General features: G+C 32.6%; 1 protein-coding gene across 5 annotated transcripts in view; it reads left to right on the top strand.

Moving 5' to 3' along the window:
• Positions 1–15,200, top strand: part of piezo2a (piezo-type mechanosensitive ion channel component 2a) — a 150,032-nt gene that overhangs the window by 36,893 nt on the left and 97,939 nt on the right. For all 5 annotated transcript variants that reach the window (XR_012399642.1, XM_073941353.1, XM_073941355.1 and 2 more), the window contains one exon: positions 3,208–3,250. Coding sequence is in view for 4 of the 5 variants with exons in the window: in XM_073941353.1 (XP_073797454.1) it covers positions 3,208–3,250 (43 nt within the window). In the remaining variant the exon portion in view is untranslated. The remainder of the gene's footprint in view (positions 1–3,207; positions 3,251–15,200) is intronic.

Raw genomic sequence — 15,200 nt, forward strand, 5'->3', positions numbered from 1 at the left:
ATTATATTATATTATAGTTTGTTGTCCTATATTATAATATGTTACATTATGTAGTATTATTATATTATATTATATTACATAGAAATATTCATATGTCAGTGTAGCTCCAGCTTAAGTGTCAACATGTCTTGATTTAAAGGGCCAGTCCACCCCCAATCATTTTCTCATCTTTTACTTCTTTCAGACCTGTTGCTGGAATAAAAACAGTGTCTGACTTCCATTGTATTTTCATCCTCTACTATGGACATCAATGTCTGCTTTCATTCCAGCATTCTTCACAGTATCTATATTAGTGTTCAGCAGAAGAAAGAAACTCCTACTGTAAATGGGGAGTAGATGTAGATTTTTGTGTGAACTGTGCCTTTAAGAGAGTAGAATGAAGCTCTTTTCTTTATCGCCGGTCGGCGTCTCATTACTGGCGTGTTTACAGAGCGTTTCTGTGCGATGCGGTAAAGCGGAGCGCAGCCAAAAATGACATCTCTCTGCTCATAAACGTGCGTCAGTAAAGAGAAACAAGAGTCTCTCTGTGGAGCGGAGCTACAGATAAAGCGGTCCATCTGCAGATCTGAGGCTTTCCTCACTCACTCTCTCACATGAGCTCAGAGGTGAACTTGAAGAGCAGAGGAGAAACTGAATTATGCAGAAATCTGAGGAGGAGGAAACAAATCAGAACTATGAGAAGGAAAAAAAAAGACAAAAAAAATATATATAAATGCTACAATCTTAACCCTAAGAAATATTAATTCAGAATGTCCTTAATGTGGTAAAGCTGGAATGTATGCATTAAGAGTTCAGTGAGTGTGTGTGAGTGAGTATGCTTGTGTTTAGGTGTGTGTGTGTGTGTGTGTGTGTGTGTGTGTGTGTGTGTGTGTGTGTGTGTGTGTGTGTGTGTGTGTGTGTATGTGTTTATATAGGTGAATGTGTGTGTGTGTGTGTGTGTGTTTGTATGACTGAAGCAGCACTGAGAACAAACGCAGCTCTCTCTCCTCCACATGTTGAGAGCAGATAAAGATCAGTTTCCTCAGGACGGGTCTCTCGCCGCTCTCTAAAAATACAGCACGTTTCTTTCCTAACAAAGGCGAGATGTAACCCTGCGTTTCCTTCAGGTCAGCACTGACAGAATTTGGTGGAGTTTGGCGCCAGCGCAACAACACACTCATTCTCTGCAATTTGGACTTGCAAATCTAACTTTATTTCTAACTTTTTTGTCATTATTATTATTATTATTATTATTATTAATAATAATAATATTAGTATTAATATGCAATTTTGGCTTCAATTCTTGCAATTCAGACTGAATTTATTTATTTTAATTTTTTGTATAGATATTCTTATTATTACTATTATTATTATTATTATTATTATTTGTTTATTATTATTATTTGTTTATTTTTATTATTTTGTATTCTTATTATTTTATAATAATTATTATTGTTACTATAATTTGTCATTATTATTAATAATAATATTAATATGCTATTTTGACTTAAATTTTTGCAATTCAGGCTAAATTTATTTTATTATTATTATTATTATTATTAATAATATTACTATTAATATTAATACAATTATTAATATTTATTATTATTATTATTATTATTATTAGTAGTAGTAGTAGTAACAAAATTATTTTTTGTAGTTTTGACTTCCATTCTTGCCATTCTGACTGGATTTATTTATATTATTAATTTATTATTGTTATTATTATTATTATTACTTATTTATATTATTATCATTGCTGTTATTATTAATTGTTATTATTGTTATTATTATTAAATTCTTGTAATTTAGATTGTATTTATTTATTTGTTTGTTTATTATTTATTTATTTATAGCTTTATTTCTCTGAATGTTGACTTTTTCCTCTGATCTATCTAGATTTCATTAGTTAAGTCTTTTGCGTTGCAGTTCTAACTTTGTTTCCTGCATTTCTGACTGTGTTTGTAAACTTTTCTATGCGATTTTGACTTTATTTAATGCTTGTCTGCTGTTATTGCTATTGAAACTTTATTCCTGGTAATTCTGAATGTTTATTTTGGTGCAATTTTGACTTTATTTCCCAGAATAGACTTTATTTATGACATTTTAAACTAAACTTTTGCAAGTTTTTTCTTGTACTTCTGTCTGTAAATTCTGCAATTGTGACCATTTTCTCTCAGAAAAACAAAGTTTTTGTCCTCTACAGTGATTCTCTGAGCTGTTTTATGAGCTGTTATAACATATGACTGTCTGAGGCTCTATCCTCCAATCCAGCAATACATGTTAACAAGAAACCTCCTGAACTCTGATCTTACACTCCCGACGCATTGGTGAACGTCTCTGTAGTGTAAATGCCAGATCTGCTGTGTGTGTGTGTGTGTGTGTGTGTGTGTGTGTGTGTGTGTGTGTGTGTGTGTGTGTGTGTGTGTGTGTGTGTGTGTGTGTGTGTGTGTGTGTGTGTGTGTGTGTGTGTGTGTGTGTGTGTGTGTGTGTGTGTGTGTGTGTGTGTGTGTGTGTGTGTGTGTTTACAACCTCCTGAGTGAGAGTAAATGATAATTTTAAGCTGAACTGTATTTTGAGATACTGTACACTCCACACACTCATTACATCATTAATAATCCATCAAATCTCAGCCCTTTTCTCCTGTCTGGGAGGATCAGCTGAGCGATGCGGTGTGTTTGTGTTGGCAGTGTGTCTTTATAATGCTGGAGAATAGCTGGAAGTGTCCTTATAAACACACACGTCTAATGTAGAGCATTCCAGGAGTCAGCGGACCAACACACACTGTGCTTTTATTGATTCCCATTATATCTAAGAAGGTGGCGCGGTGGCCCAGTGGTTCACACTCTGGCCTCAAGAAAGTCGCTGGTTCATGTCCCAGCTGGGTCATTTGGCGTTTCTGTGCAGAGTTTGCATGTTCTCCCCGTATTGCTGTGGGTTTCCTCCGGGTGCGCTATAGGGGAATTAAGGAACTATTGGCTGTAGTGTATGAGTGTGTGTGTGTGTGTGTGAGAGAAAGAGTGTGTATGGGTGTTTCCCAGTACTGGGTTGCAGCTGTAAGGCCATCCGCTGTGTAAAACATATGCTGGTATAGTCGGTGGTTCATTCCGCTGTGGAAATGCCTGATAAATAAGAGATTAATCTGAAGGAAAATGAGTGAGTGAATGGATGATGTGTGTGTCTGCAGCTGTATCCCTTCTAGACTTTACATTCTTCTTGTTTTTGCAGGTTCATCATGGGAGAGATCGATACGACAGATCGGCTTTGAAAGGTAAGACATTTTTTTTTTTATGATGAATGTGATTTAGGTTTTTATTAATTAATTGATTAATTTTATGTAGTGACTGTTTTTTATTTTATGTTTTTATTTATTTATTATTTGTTTTTCATCTTCATTTAAGTTTTTTCTTTTTTACTTATTTTCTTTTATTTTTTAATTAATACATTTATATATATATATATATATATATATATATATATATATATATATATATATATATATATATATATATATATATATAATTTATAAATTTATATTTGAAATATTTTTTTATATTTTTTACTTATCCTTTTTATTTATTTTTTCTTATTTTTGTTTATTAATTTGTTTATTTATTTTATGTAGTAATTTTTAATTTAATTTCTTTGGAGGCTGTGATGAGCACTGTGGTCAGATGGATGATCCGTCATTAATGCTGACTAACAACACAATGGAACACAATAGAAATGATAAAGCATTCACAGGTCCATCGCTCTCATATGACAGAATAATGAAAGATATGCGGTAATATTATTCTTTTTATGTATATATAAAAGAAAAAAAAGCAATATAATGGTATTTTGTCGTCCAACCAATGTTTTCATAATTTGTAATTACACACATACATCTATTTCAAAGAATGTGCTTGGATTGGAATTGTATGGTGGCTTGAAAAAGTCTAGACTGAAGGCTTTTAATTTCTGTGTGGTTGCTATGTTATTCTGTGTGGTTGCTAGGGATGCTTGGCTGTTCTCTGGGGTTGCTATGTCATTCTTTTGGTTGCTAGGGGGGTGCTTGGGTGTTCCGTTTGGTTACTAGGGTGTTCCTAGGAAGTACTATGGTGTTATGTGTGGCTGTTAATCTGTTTGGTTAATAGGGTGTTGCTAGGCAGGTAGTAGGGTGTTCTGTTTGGTTGCTAGGGGATACTTGGGTGTTCTGTGTGGCTGATATGTTTTTTCTTGTTGTTGCTAGAAAGTACTATGGTGTTATGTGTGGCTGTTATTCTGTGTGGTTACTAGGGTGTTTCTTGGCAGGTATTGGGGTGTTCTGTTTGGTTGCTAGGGGGTGTTCTGTGGGGTTGCTGGGTGATTGTGTTTGGTTACGAGGGTGTTGCTAGGGGGGTACTTGGGTGTTCTTTGTGGTTGCTATGTTATTTTTGTCTGTACTAAGGGGTTGCTAGGTAGGTATTAGGGTGTTTTGTGTGGTTACTATGAATTTCTATGGTGTTATGTGTGGCTGTTATTCTATGTGGTTACTAGGGTGTTTCAATGCAGGTACTAGGGTGTTATGTGTGGTTGCTATGCTATTTTGTGTGGTCATTAGGCTATTGCTAGGCAGGTACAAAGGTGTTCGTCACTCACTAATGATTGATCATGGTCATTCTACAGTTGTTATGGACACACAACAAATATAGTGATTTGATCTGCTGTGGTGATTCTACAGTTGCTATGGTAACACAACAACTATAGTGGTTGATCAGTTCTGGTGATTTTACAGTTTCTATGGAAACACAACAACTATGGTGGTTGATCTGTTGTGATTCTACAGTTGCTATGGTAACACAACAACTATAGCGGTTGATCTGCTGTGGTGATTCTACAATTGCTATGGTAACACAACAACTATAGTGGTTGATTTGTTGTGATTCAATAGTTGCTATGGTAACACCAACTACAGTGGTTGATTGTTGTGATTCAACAGTTGATATGGTAACACCAATTACAGTGGTTGATCTGTTGTGATTTAATAGTTGCTATGGTAACACCAACTATAGTGGTTGATTGTTGTGATTCTACAGTTGCTACGGTAACACAACAACTATAGCAATATAAACAAATGACCCAATACTGTAGTTTTTGGCAACTATAGTATATATTACACTACAATACACCAGTTTACTGAAGTAAAAACTAAAGTATACTACAGTATTTTTACTTTATTATCAGGTGACTTTATTTAATACTACAGTATGCTGGAACATTCATTAACTGAGAGTATATACTGTAATGTTGTAATATATACAGTGTAATACAGCAGTGACAGTGATATATACTTGTGAGATTTAAAGTACACAAGTCTCCTTCTCTTTCACAAATAGCCCGCCGTCATCGTTAACACTCACTTGTTTGTGCTCGTGTAGTCTCTTTAAGCGGGATCTGAGCTGTTTGATCTTATACAATGTTAAAGTTCAAAGGCAAACTGGTTTCCTGTATAACAGTAGCTCCTGATCACACCCATAGACACATTATTATATCATGCGCAGAGACTCACTGACTGGTTGGCACAGGCCTAAATCTGATTCTGTTATTAGGAGCCTGTGGGTGGCAGATCTCTTCTTTTCAGCTTTGTAATCCTGTTTGTTTACATGATTTGTCTTTGCTGTAAGTGGCCGGTGTCTCTGAGTCTCCTTCTCTGGGCATGATGGCGTCTACTGCTAAAACAGTGGCATTCTGGGAAGCAGGTGACTGACGCTGACCAAGTGGACAAGCTGCAAACAAACTAGTGTGTGAAATAAGCCTGCGCAGTATATAGATTCAGCATCGATATCGCAATGTGCACATACACAGTAGTCTCATCACAACATATGCAATGTTGAGTCTGAATTGGCGTCACGGTGGTGCACCGGGTTACACAGTTGAAAGTTGAAAGGTCGCTGGTTCAAGCCTCGGCTGGGTCAATGCTCAGGTTTCCCCCACAGTCCAAACACAAACGCTATAGTGGAATTGGGTAGGCTAAATTGTCTGTAGTGCATGTGTGTGAATGAGAGTGTATGATGGGGTTGCAGTGATGGGGTTGCAGCTGGAAGGGCATCCACTGCTTAAAACATTTGCTGGATAAGTTGGCGGTTCATTCCGCTGTTGCGATTCCTGATCAATAAAGAGACTAAGCCAAAAAGAAAATAAATAAGGAATAAATTATTATTATTATTATTATTATTATTATTATTATTTTATTGTTTTATGTTGTTTATATGTCAGTTTGTAACTGTCAAATCATTCAAAAAAATATTTAAATATATTATTCATATTTTATCAAGAAGAAAACCCATATATTTTACTTTATAAATCAAGATAAATATTTCATTATTATTTATTTGTGTATTTTTTTATCAAAAGGGCTATGGCTGCAATAACATGACAATTTCATTAGATTTATTTATGTAATTGCATTCAGGGTAAATAAATACTAGCTTTAAAATTAACTGTAGTGAAGCAAATTAAAGTTTCATTACTGTCACTTCCGTAACATAGCAGTATGAAACACAATACAAAACTGGAGGAAATAACATTGCATGAACTGTTCAGACTCATAAAATAAAATAAAATAAAATAAAATAAAATAAAATAAAATAAAATAAAATAAAATCACATGGAATAAAATAAAATGAAATGAAATAAAATTAAATGAAATAAAATTAAATCACATGAAATAAAATAAATGATATAAAATGAAAAAAAAATAACAATGAATAAAATAAAAATAAAAAATACATGGAATAAAATAAAAAATAAAATAAAATTAAAATAAATAAAATTACATGGAATAAAAAAATCAAATGAAATAAAATAAAATTACATGGAATAAAATAAATAAAATATGAAATAAAATTTTTTAAAATAAAATAAATTTAAATTAAAAATATATATTTTTAAATGTAATTAACAGCATTATTATATGATGCATGCATATACAATGTTGTACTTTGCCAGACAAATGTAATAAAAAGGCTCTTCAGTGTAAATATATGATCTCTTGGCCTATATCTGAAGAAACATTTGTCCATTCATGCTAATGTGCGGTAACTTGGCAGACTCTTACAGCATTAGCATTGCACTGGCCCAGTTGGCGGCGAGCAGGAGACTGGAGCCAGATCATCAGAGTCTGTTCACTGCAGCTGGCAGTGCTTAAAACACGCGTGTTAGTCATGATCTGTATGATGTTAGTGACAGACATCTGTAATTTACCTGCCTGTGGAGGAAGAGCAGTGTCTGGAAGTCTAGCGCAAACCATATGTGTTATGATGAAGTGCCCGGAGCCAGATTACATAATAATGCCTTATGCAGCTGCTGGGATGTCTGCAGTGAGATAACGCCAATGCAAAACACTGCAGACTTTTAATTCACAACAGGAAAAGTCATGTTTCACATAGCAACATGCTTAGAACACTCGGAATGCCTTAGCAACAGCAAACCAACACCCTGGCAACAATCTACAACACTACCAACTGTGCAGCAATGTGCTTAAACACTCTATAATCGCAGTACCTGCACGGTAACACTCTTATACAGCGCTCCAGAAAATGTATAATAAAATGATACAACACCATATCAACTGCATAGCAACAGCCTGGTAACCATATACTAATACTATTTACTACAATATAGAAGAAACACTCTGAACACCCTAGCAACAGCATGTTGTAATGCCATTGTTCCGGTGCTCAGAGTATTTATTCTATATTCTATATTACATGGTTGCTAGGGTGTTGCTATTTGGTCACTAAGGTATTCATAGAGTTTTAAAATATTAAACACATCAGTAACAACATAGCAACACCCTGGTAACCCTCCAAAAATCTACCAACAACACTACAATATAGTTAAACCCTGAACACTCGATAACTGCATAACAACACCCTAGTACAAGATGCTATTTAAACTAAATAGCAATTTGTTAAACCTCTATGAACACCCTAGCAACCACCTTCAACATTACGAACCACACAGCAATTAAGTTAAATCACTAAGATCATCCAAGTAACCACTTCACAACACCCTAGCAACTACATAGCAGCACCCTAGCAACCATCAGCAATACTACCAACAGTACAACAATGCACTAATAATCTGAACACCCTTACAACTGCATAGCAACACCCTGGTAATGATGGACATTACTCATTAAATTATATAACAATAGCAACAACATACAACATTCTATACATTTTATAGCAATGTGTTAATCTCAAAGAACACACTAGTTACTGCATAGCAACACCCTAGCAACCATGTACAACATTCTAACAATTATATATCAATGTTCAGTCTTTAAGAACACTGTAGTAACCACTTATCAACATCGTAGCAACCATGTAAAACAACACCACCACCAAAACAATATTCTAAAACACTCTAACAACTGCATAGCAACACCCTAACAACCATGTACAACATTCTAACAATTATATATCAATATGTTAAAACTCTAACAACATTATAGAAACCACTTAACACCCTAGCAACCATGTTAAACACTACCAACACCACAAAAATATTCCAAAACTCTTAACATCCTAACAACTGCATAGCAACACCCTAGCAACCATGTACAACATTCTAACAATTATATACCAATATGCAAATACTCTAAGAACACCATAATAACCGCTTATCAACACCCTAGCAACCGTGTAAAACACTACCAACACCACAACAATATTTTTAAACACCAAAAACCCTAACAACTGCATAGCAACACCCTAACAACTATGCACAACATTCTAACAATTATATCTCAATGTGTTAAATCTCTAAGAGCACCTTAGTAACTGCTTATCAACACCCTAGCAACCATGTAAAACACTACCAACACTACAACATTATTCTAAATTTCTTAACACCCTTACAACTGCATAGCAACACCCTAGCAACCATGTACAACATTCTAACAATTATATATCAATATGCTAATACTCTAAGAACACCATAGTAACCTCTTATCAGCACCCTAGCAACCGTGTAAAACACTACCAACAGCACAACAATATTGTAATGCTCTGAACACCATAACAACTAAATAGTAACACCCTAGCAACCATGTACAACTTTCTAACAATTATATACCAATATGCTAATACTCTAAGAACACCATAGTAACCGCTTATCAACACCATAGCAACCGTGTAAAACACTACCAACACCACAACAATATTTTTAAACACCAAAACCCTGACAACTGCATAGCAACACCCTAACAACTATGCACAACATTCTAACAATTATATATCAATAAGTTAAATCTCTAAGAACGCCATAGTAACTGCTTATCTACAGCCTAGCAACCATGTAAAACACTACCAACAGCACAACAATATTCTTATGCTCTGAACACCCTAACGTCTAAATAGTAACATCCTAGCAACCATTTACAACATTCTATAAAGGGTTTAGCAATATATTAAAACTAAATGAATGCATTAGTAACCACATAGCAATACCCTGGCAACTGTATAGCACTACAGATCAGAGCAGAAGCTTCAGTTGTGCTCCCAGTGAAAATTCTGATGCAATAAAATATTGGAACATAGTAAATATTTTTAAGTATTTAATAAAGAAAGATATGCCGAGTATGTATCTGTTAAAGGCACATGTTGGCTCGCTCAGGCCGTCAGGAATGTGTTGTAGAGCTGCAATAATCTGAGTAATATTTATTTCAGAGACGTGTGTTTACGAGCAGACACATGTGAACTGAAGCTGCTCCGGCTCTCTTTTGTTTGCGTTATCATCTCAGCATTTCATTTCTTGCTCTGCAGTCTGAGGAGGAGGATTGTCCCAGTGTTATCAGTTTCCCCTGCTTTTAAATTATGAGTTCTACAAGCAGGTTTACAACCCAAACAAGGGCGTGTTTAGTCTAGCACAAGACAAACACTCACTATAATTATGGTAACAACCAAGATTGTTTTGGTAAACGAAAACCAAATCTATTGGTCAAAAAGCATTCTGGTTAACCGAAATAAAAGATTTAATTCACTATAAATAAAACTAACAACTCACTGAAAAGCTAACTGAAATAAAACAATATACTATAATACACACCGGTTCATTCCGCTGTGGCGACCTCTGATAAACAAAGGGACTGAGCTAAAAGAAAATGAATAATGAATGAATAATACACACAGTCAGGCATCCACACATGCACAACATTTGTGTACGCACAGACTCACGCATGAATGCATACACACACATGAGCACACATACGCACACATGCATGCATACACACATGCACACACACACTTGCACACAAACATTCGTGCAAACATGTATAAAAGCATGCATACACACACACACTAGCACACAAACACACATTTGCATGCATGCACTGAAACATTCATAAACACACACACTCTCGCACACATATTTATGCGCACACACACTGGAGCCTGCATACACATGCATGCATACACACACACACAGGTAAAACTCGCACACACTCTCACATGCACACACACATTCGCACAGAACCACACATACACTTGCGCACACACACATGAGCACATACGCATGAATGCATGCATACATGCACACAAACACACATACATGTACACATCAAGCACACACAAAAACATACATGCACACAAACAATCGTGCACGCGCACACATACACAAGCATACACTCACACACAAACACAGATACACTCACCCTCCCACGCACACATATTTATGCGCACACACTGGAGCTTGCAAACATACACATTGCATGCATACACACACACAGGTAAAACTTGTGTGCACATGCACATACACATTCACACAGAACCACACATAGAATGCAACACACATACACATCAACCACACACAAAAACATTTTTGTCTAGGCTGGGTCAGTTGGTCTTTCTGTGTGGAGTTTGCATGTTCTCCCCATGTTGGTGTGGGTTTCCTCCGGGTGCTCCGGTTTCCCCCACAGTCCTACGACATGCGCTATAGGGGAATTGATCAACTAAATTGCCCGTCATGTATGAGTGTGTTTGTGAATCAGTGTGTATGGGTGTTTCCCAGTACTAGGTTGCAGCTGGAAGGGCATCCGCTGCCTAAAACATATGCTGGATAAGTTGACGGTTCATTTCGCTGTGGCGATGCCTGATGAATAAGTGACTAAGTCGAAGAAAAATTAATGAATGAATAAATTTGCCAAAAAAGTCAACTAGATATGATTTGTAATATGAAAAAGAGACTTAAACCAAATATATACATATAATAAAGTAAATAAAAATATTAGCACAAAATAAAAACTAAAATTAAAATTAAATTTTAAATTATTAATAATAATAAATAAATAAAATAACAAATGAATAAAAATAAAAATGAATACATTTAAATGCGTAAATAAATAAAATTAATTAAACATATAAAATAAATACATTTTTACATTTAAGTAAATAATAAAAAAAATAAATTAAAACAAATTATAAATATAAATAAGTAAATGCATAAAATAGTAAATAAATAAATAAATAAGTTCATTTAAATAGGTAAATAAATTTAAATAAAAAATATATATAAATGCATTTAAAACATTATAATTTATATTAAAAAATAAATATAGCTCAATAAATATTTAAATGTATTAATAAAAAAACATTTAAATAATAAACAAAAAAATAAAAATATATAAAAATAAATAAATAAACAAATAAATAAATATATACATTAAAAAACAAAAATACCCTAAAACTAAAATGAAAATAAAAACTAAAACTAACAAAACCATTTAACTACTTAAAAAATAAATTGAAAATGCTAAACTATAATAATATTAGTTGTGACAGCAGTTTATAGATTGTTAGTTTAGTCGTGCCTGATTTATTTATTGTTCAATACAGATTAATCTTCAAATCATTGTTCATGCGGCGCTCTCTGATAAACCGTATCAGATCACACTTCCACAAGACTTCCTCAGTAATTTGTCACTAATAGGCCATGAACGGTGCAGGACGTGTCAAAATAATCCTATTTAAGTTGGACTCGCGCAGCATAAATCATGCGTGTGTTGTTTTTCTGAGCGTGCGATTAACCCCGAGCATTAAAACACAAGGGAGATCCAACAGACGCTTCATTATGAGGCCTGAATCGCAGCTCTGTGGCGTCTGTTTCTCTTGGACAGAACAGAACCCAAAGCATCTCTGGATGCGTCTCTCCCAGCGTGCGTTGCTGTGCATTTTGGGCCGGCTGTTGTTTTCTGTGCAAATAATTAGAGTGTAATTTGTGTCGCTGAGGTCTGGAGATCTTCATTAGGAAGGCATTGGAGCTGATACGAATGAGCTGCGAGCAGGTTATCATTGGAGGCAGGCTGCTGTTGGTTAACCCTGCTAAATTTATTAGCCAACAACAAGTCATTTATAGGAGCAAACTAGCGTGAGTCAGTGGAGGACGGAGTGTGCGCATGATTCATGACTTCCAGTCTGTGTTTTTAGGCTGTTTCTGTCCACAGTGGATTTGCTTTCATGTTGACTCACTCGGCAAACAGAAAGAAATACAGTCTGATGCTTATGCTTTTTGGGGACCCTATTTTTACAATATGTAAAATAAATCTCGGCCATCTTTGTAGTGATGTTTCATCTCAGAATAACACACTAATAATCTTCTCCAGCTCTCTGAAACTGACCTGCTCAGGCTTTGATCCTAATTGTGGTGTTTTGGTGACTGTCGCTTTAAATGCAAATGAGATTGTGCTCTTGTCAGAAGAGGGCGGAGCTACAAATGCTTGTGAGCCAGCATAGTGACATATGTAAAACAGCAGTGTGTGTTGTCAGTGCTGATCAGGTGTGCATGTGTGCTTCAGTGTGAGTGTGTGTGTGTTCATGCTTCTGTCAGTCATTTGTGCTTCATCTAAAACCACAATCCTCTTAGTCTATGCTGACGTTATCTTCAGCAGCTCAAACATTCTAATGGCTAATGGACAGACGGCTGCTTCTCACTCAGGGCTGTTGTTTATGCTAATGAGATGGATATATATAAATAAACTGAAAAAAATAATTAAAAATATATATAAATAAATAAATGAATACATAAATAAAATTATAAGTTTAAAAATTTGAAAAATATATTTATATATATCAATAAATTAATTAAAAAACACAATTAAGTAAATAACAAAATAAATACAACTGAATAAATATTCAAATGTATTTTACTTATTTGCATTTAATATTTTAATATTTTTATTTATTTACTTATTTAATTGTATTTTGAATTAATTTATTTATATAGGTAAATAAATAAAATAAATCAAAGGATTAATGAATAAATAAATGAAATTATACATTTAAATAATACATAAAAAATATAATTACATAATTTAAAAAACATAATTAAATAAAAAATAAATTTAACTAAGTAAATATATAAATTAATTAATTCAAAATACATAAAAACTACAAATAAGTAAATAAATGAAAATAAAAATAAAAATAATAAATGAATAAATACATTTGAATACGAAAATAAATTAAATTAATTAAATATATATGTATATATACAAAAAATAAATAAGTAAAATAAAAATAAACATAACTGAATAAATATATAAATTAATTAATATAAAATACATTTAAATAACAAAAAAAAAAAATACAAATATAGCTAACTAAATAAATAAATAAATTAATAATTAAGTTAATAAGTCAAGTTAGGGTAATTAATCAAGTCATTGTGTAAGAGTTTGTTTGTTCTGTAGACAATCTTAAGGGGGCTAATAATATTGACCTTAAAATAGGCTTAAATTTTTTTAACTGCTTTTATTCTAGCTGAAATAAAACAAATAAGACTTTCTCCAGAAGAAAAAATATTAGAGGAAATACTGTGAAAAAATTCCTGAATCTGTTCAACATCATTTGGGAAATATTTGAAAAAGAATTAATATTACACAGGAGGCGAATAATTTTGACAACTGCATTTGGGAATATATATATGAATATATAAGTGAATATCCAGTGTTGCTCGTGAGCTCCGTCTTTCTCTTCAGTGTCGTCTGCTCATAGTTTGGTGAGATGAAAGCCTGTTTAGCTGTACTATAAACTGTTTATATACAGCGAGACATCATTACAAAGAGCATCTGCAGCGCGAGTCGATACACTTGTGTTGTTGTCAGTGTGTTAAACACAGCGCCTGCCATTTATTACGGTTTATGAAGCAAATACCACACACTTCAAAGAGGCAGTCGGGGAGGATTCGCTTTGAACGCAGGAATTTCGCCCTCAGTGAAACCAAGCATTCATTTATTTACAGTGTTAGCCAATCAACACCGAGGCAAAACAAGCTTGCAAAATCTTTCTTTTCCTGCTGACATTGTCATTCATCTAGTAGGTTGAACAGTTTACAATCTACACTGCACAACATTTAATAATAATATTAATCATAACATAAATAAAAACGACTGTAATAATAATGTTGATGATAACAAAAACAAAACAGCAATAATAATTTTAATTATAATTATTATTTTTTCATCATCATCAATATTATTGTTATTATAAAATATTTGTTTATTATAATACAATTTAATATAATAATAATAATAATAACAATAGCAATAATAATAATGAATACTATAATTTATATTATAAATATTATTTTTAAAATAATAATATAATTTAAATAATAATAATGTAAATATAAATATAATAAGAAAATATAAATTTTTTATAAAATAATAATCTAATTCTTTTAAAATAATAATAATAATAATAATAATAATAATTAATACTATATTTTATTTCATCAATATAATTTAAAATAATAATAATAATAATAATAATAATGAATATTATAATTTATCTTATCAATATTGTTTTTAAATAATAATATTAAGATAATATAAAAAATATGTAAATGTAATAATATAAATATAATAATAAATTATTAATTAATTATAAAATAATAATCTAATACTTTTAATATAATAATATTAATAATAATAATAATAATAATAATAATAATAATACTGAATATTATAATTTATATAAGCAATATTATTTTTTAAATAATAATATAATAATTTATTATAAAATACGAATCTAATACTTTAATAATTTATTTTATCACTAATATTTAAAATAATAGTAATAATAAATCATATAATTATTATTAATATTATTTTTAAATATTATTATTATTATTATTATTATTATTATTATATAGACTTTCTCAAGTACATATTTCTGCCTGTTCTACACTGACTGTCCAGT

The sequence above is a fragment of the Danio rerio genome, chromosome 24 (assembly GCF_049306965.1).
Source record: "Danio rerio strain Tuebingen ecotype United States chromosome 24, GRCz12tu, whole genome shotgun sequence".
Classification (NCBI taxonomy): domain Eukaryota; kingdom Metazoa; phylum Chordata; class Actinopteri; order Cypriniformes; family Danionidae; genus Danio; species Danio rerio.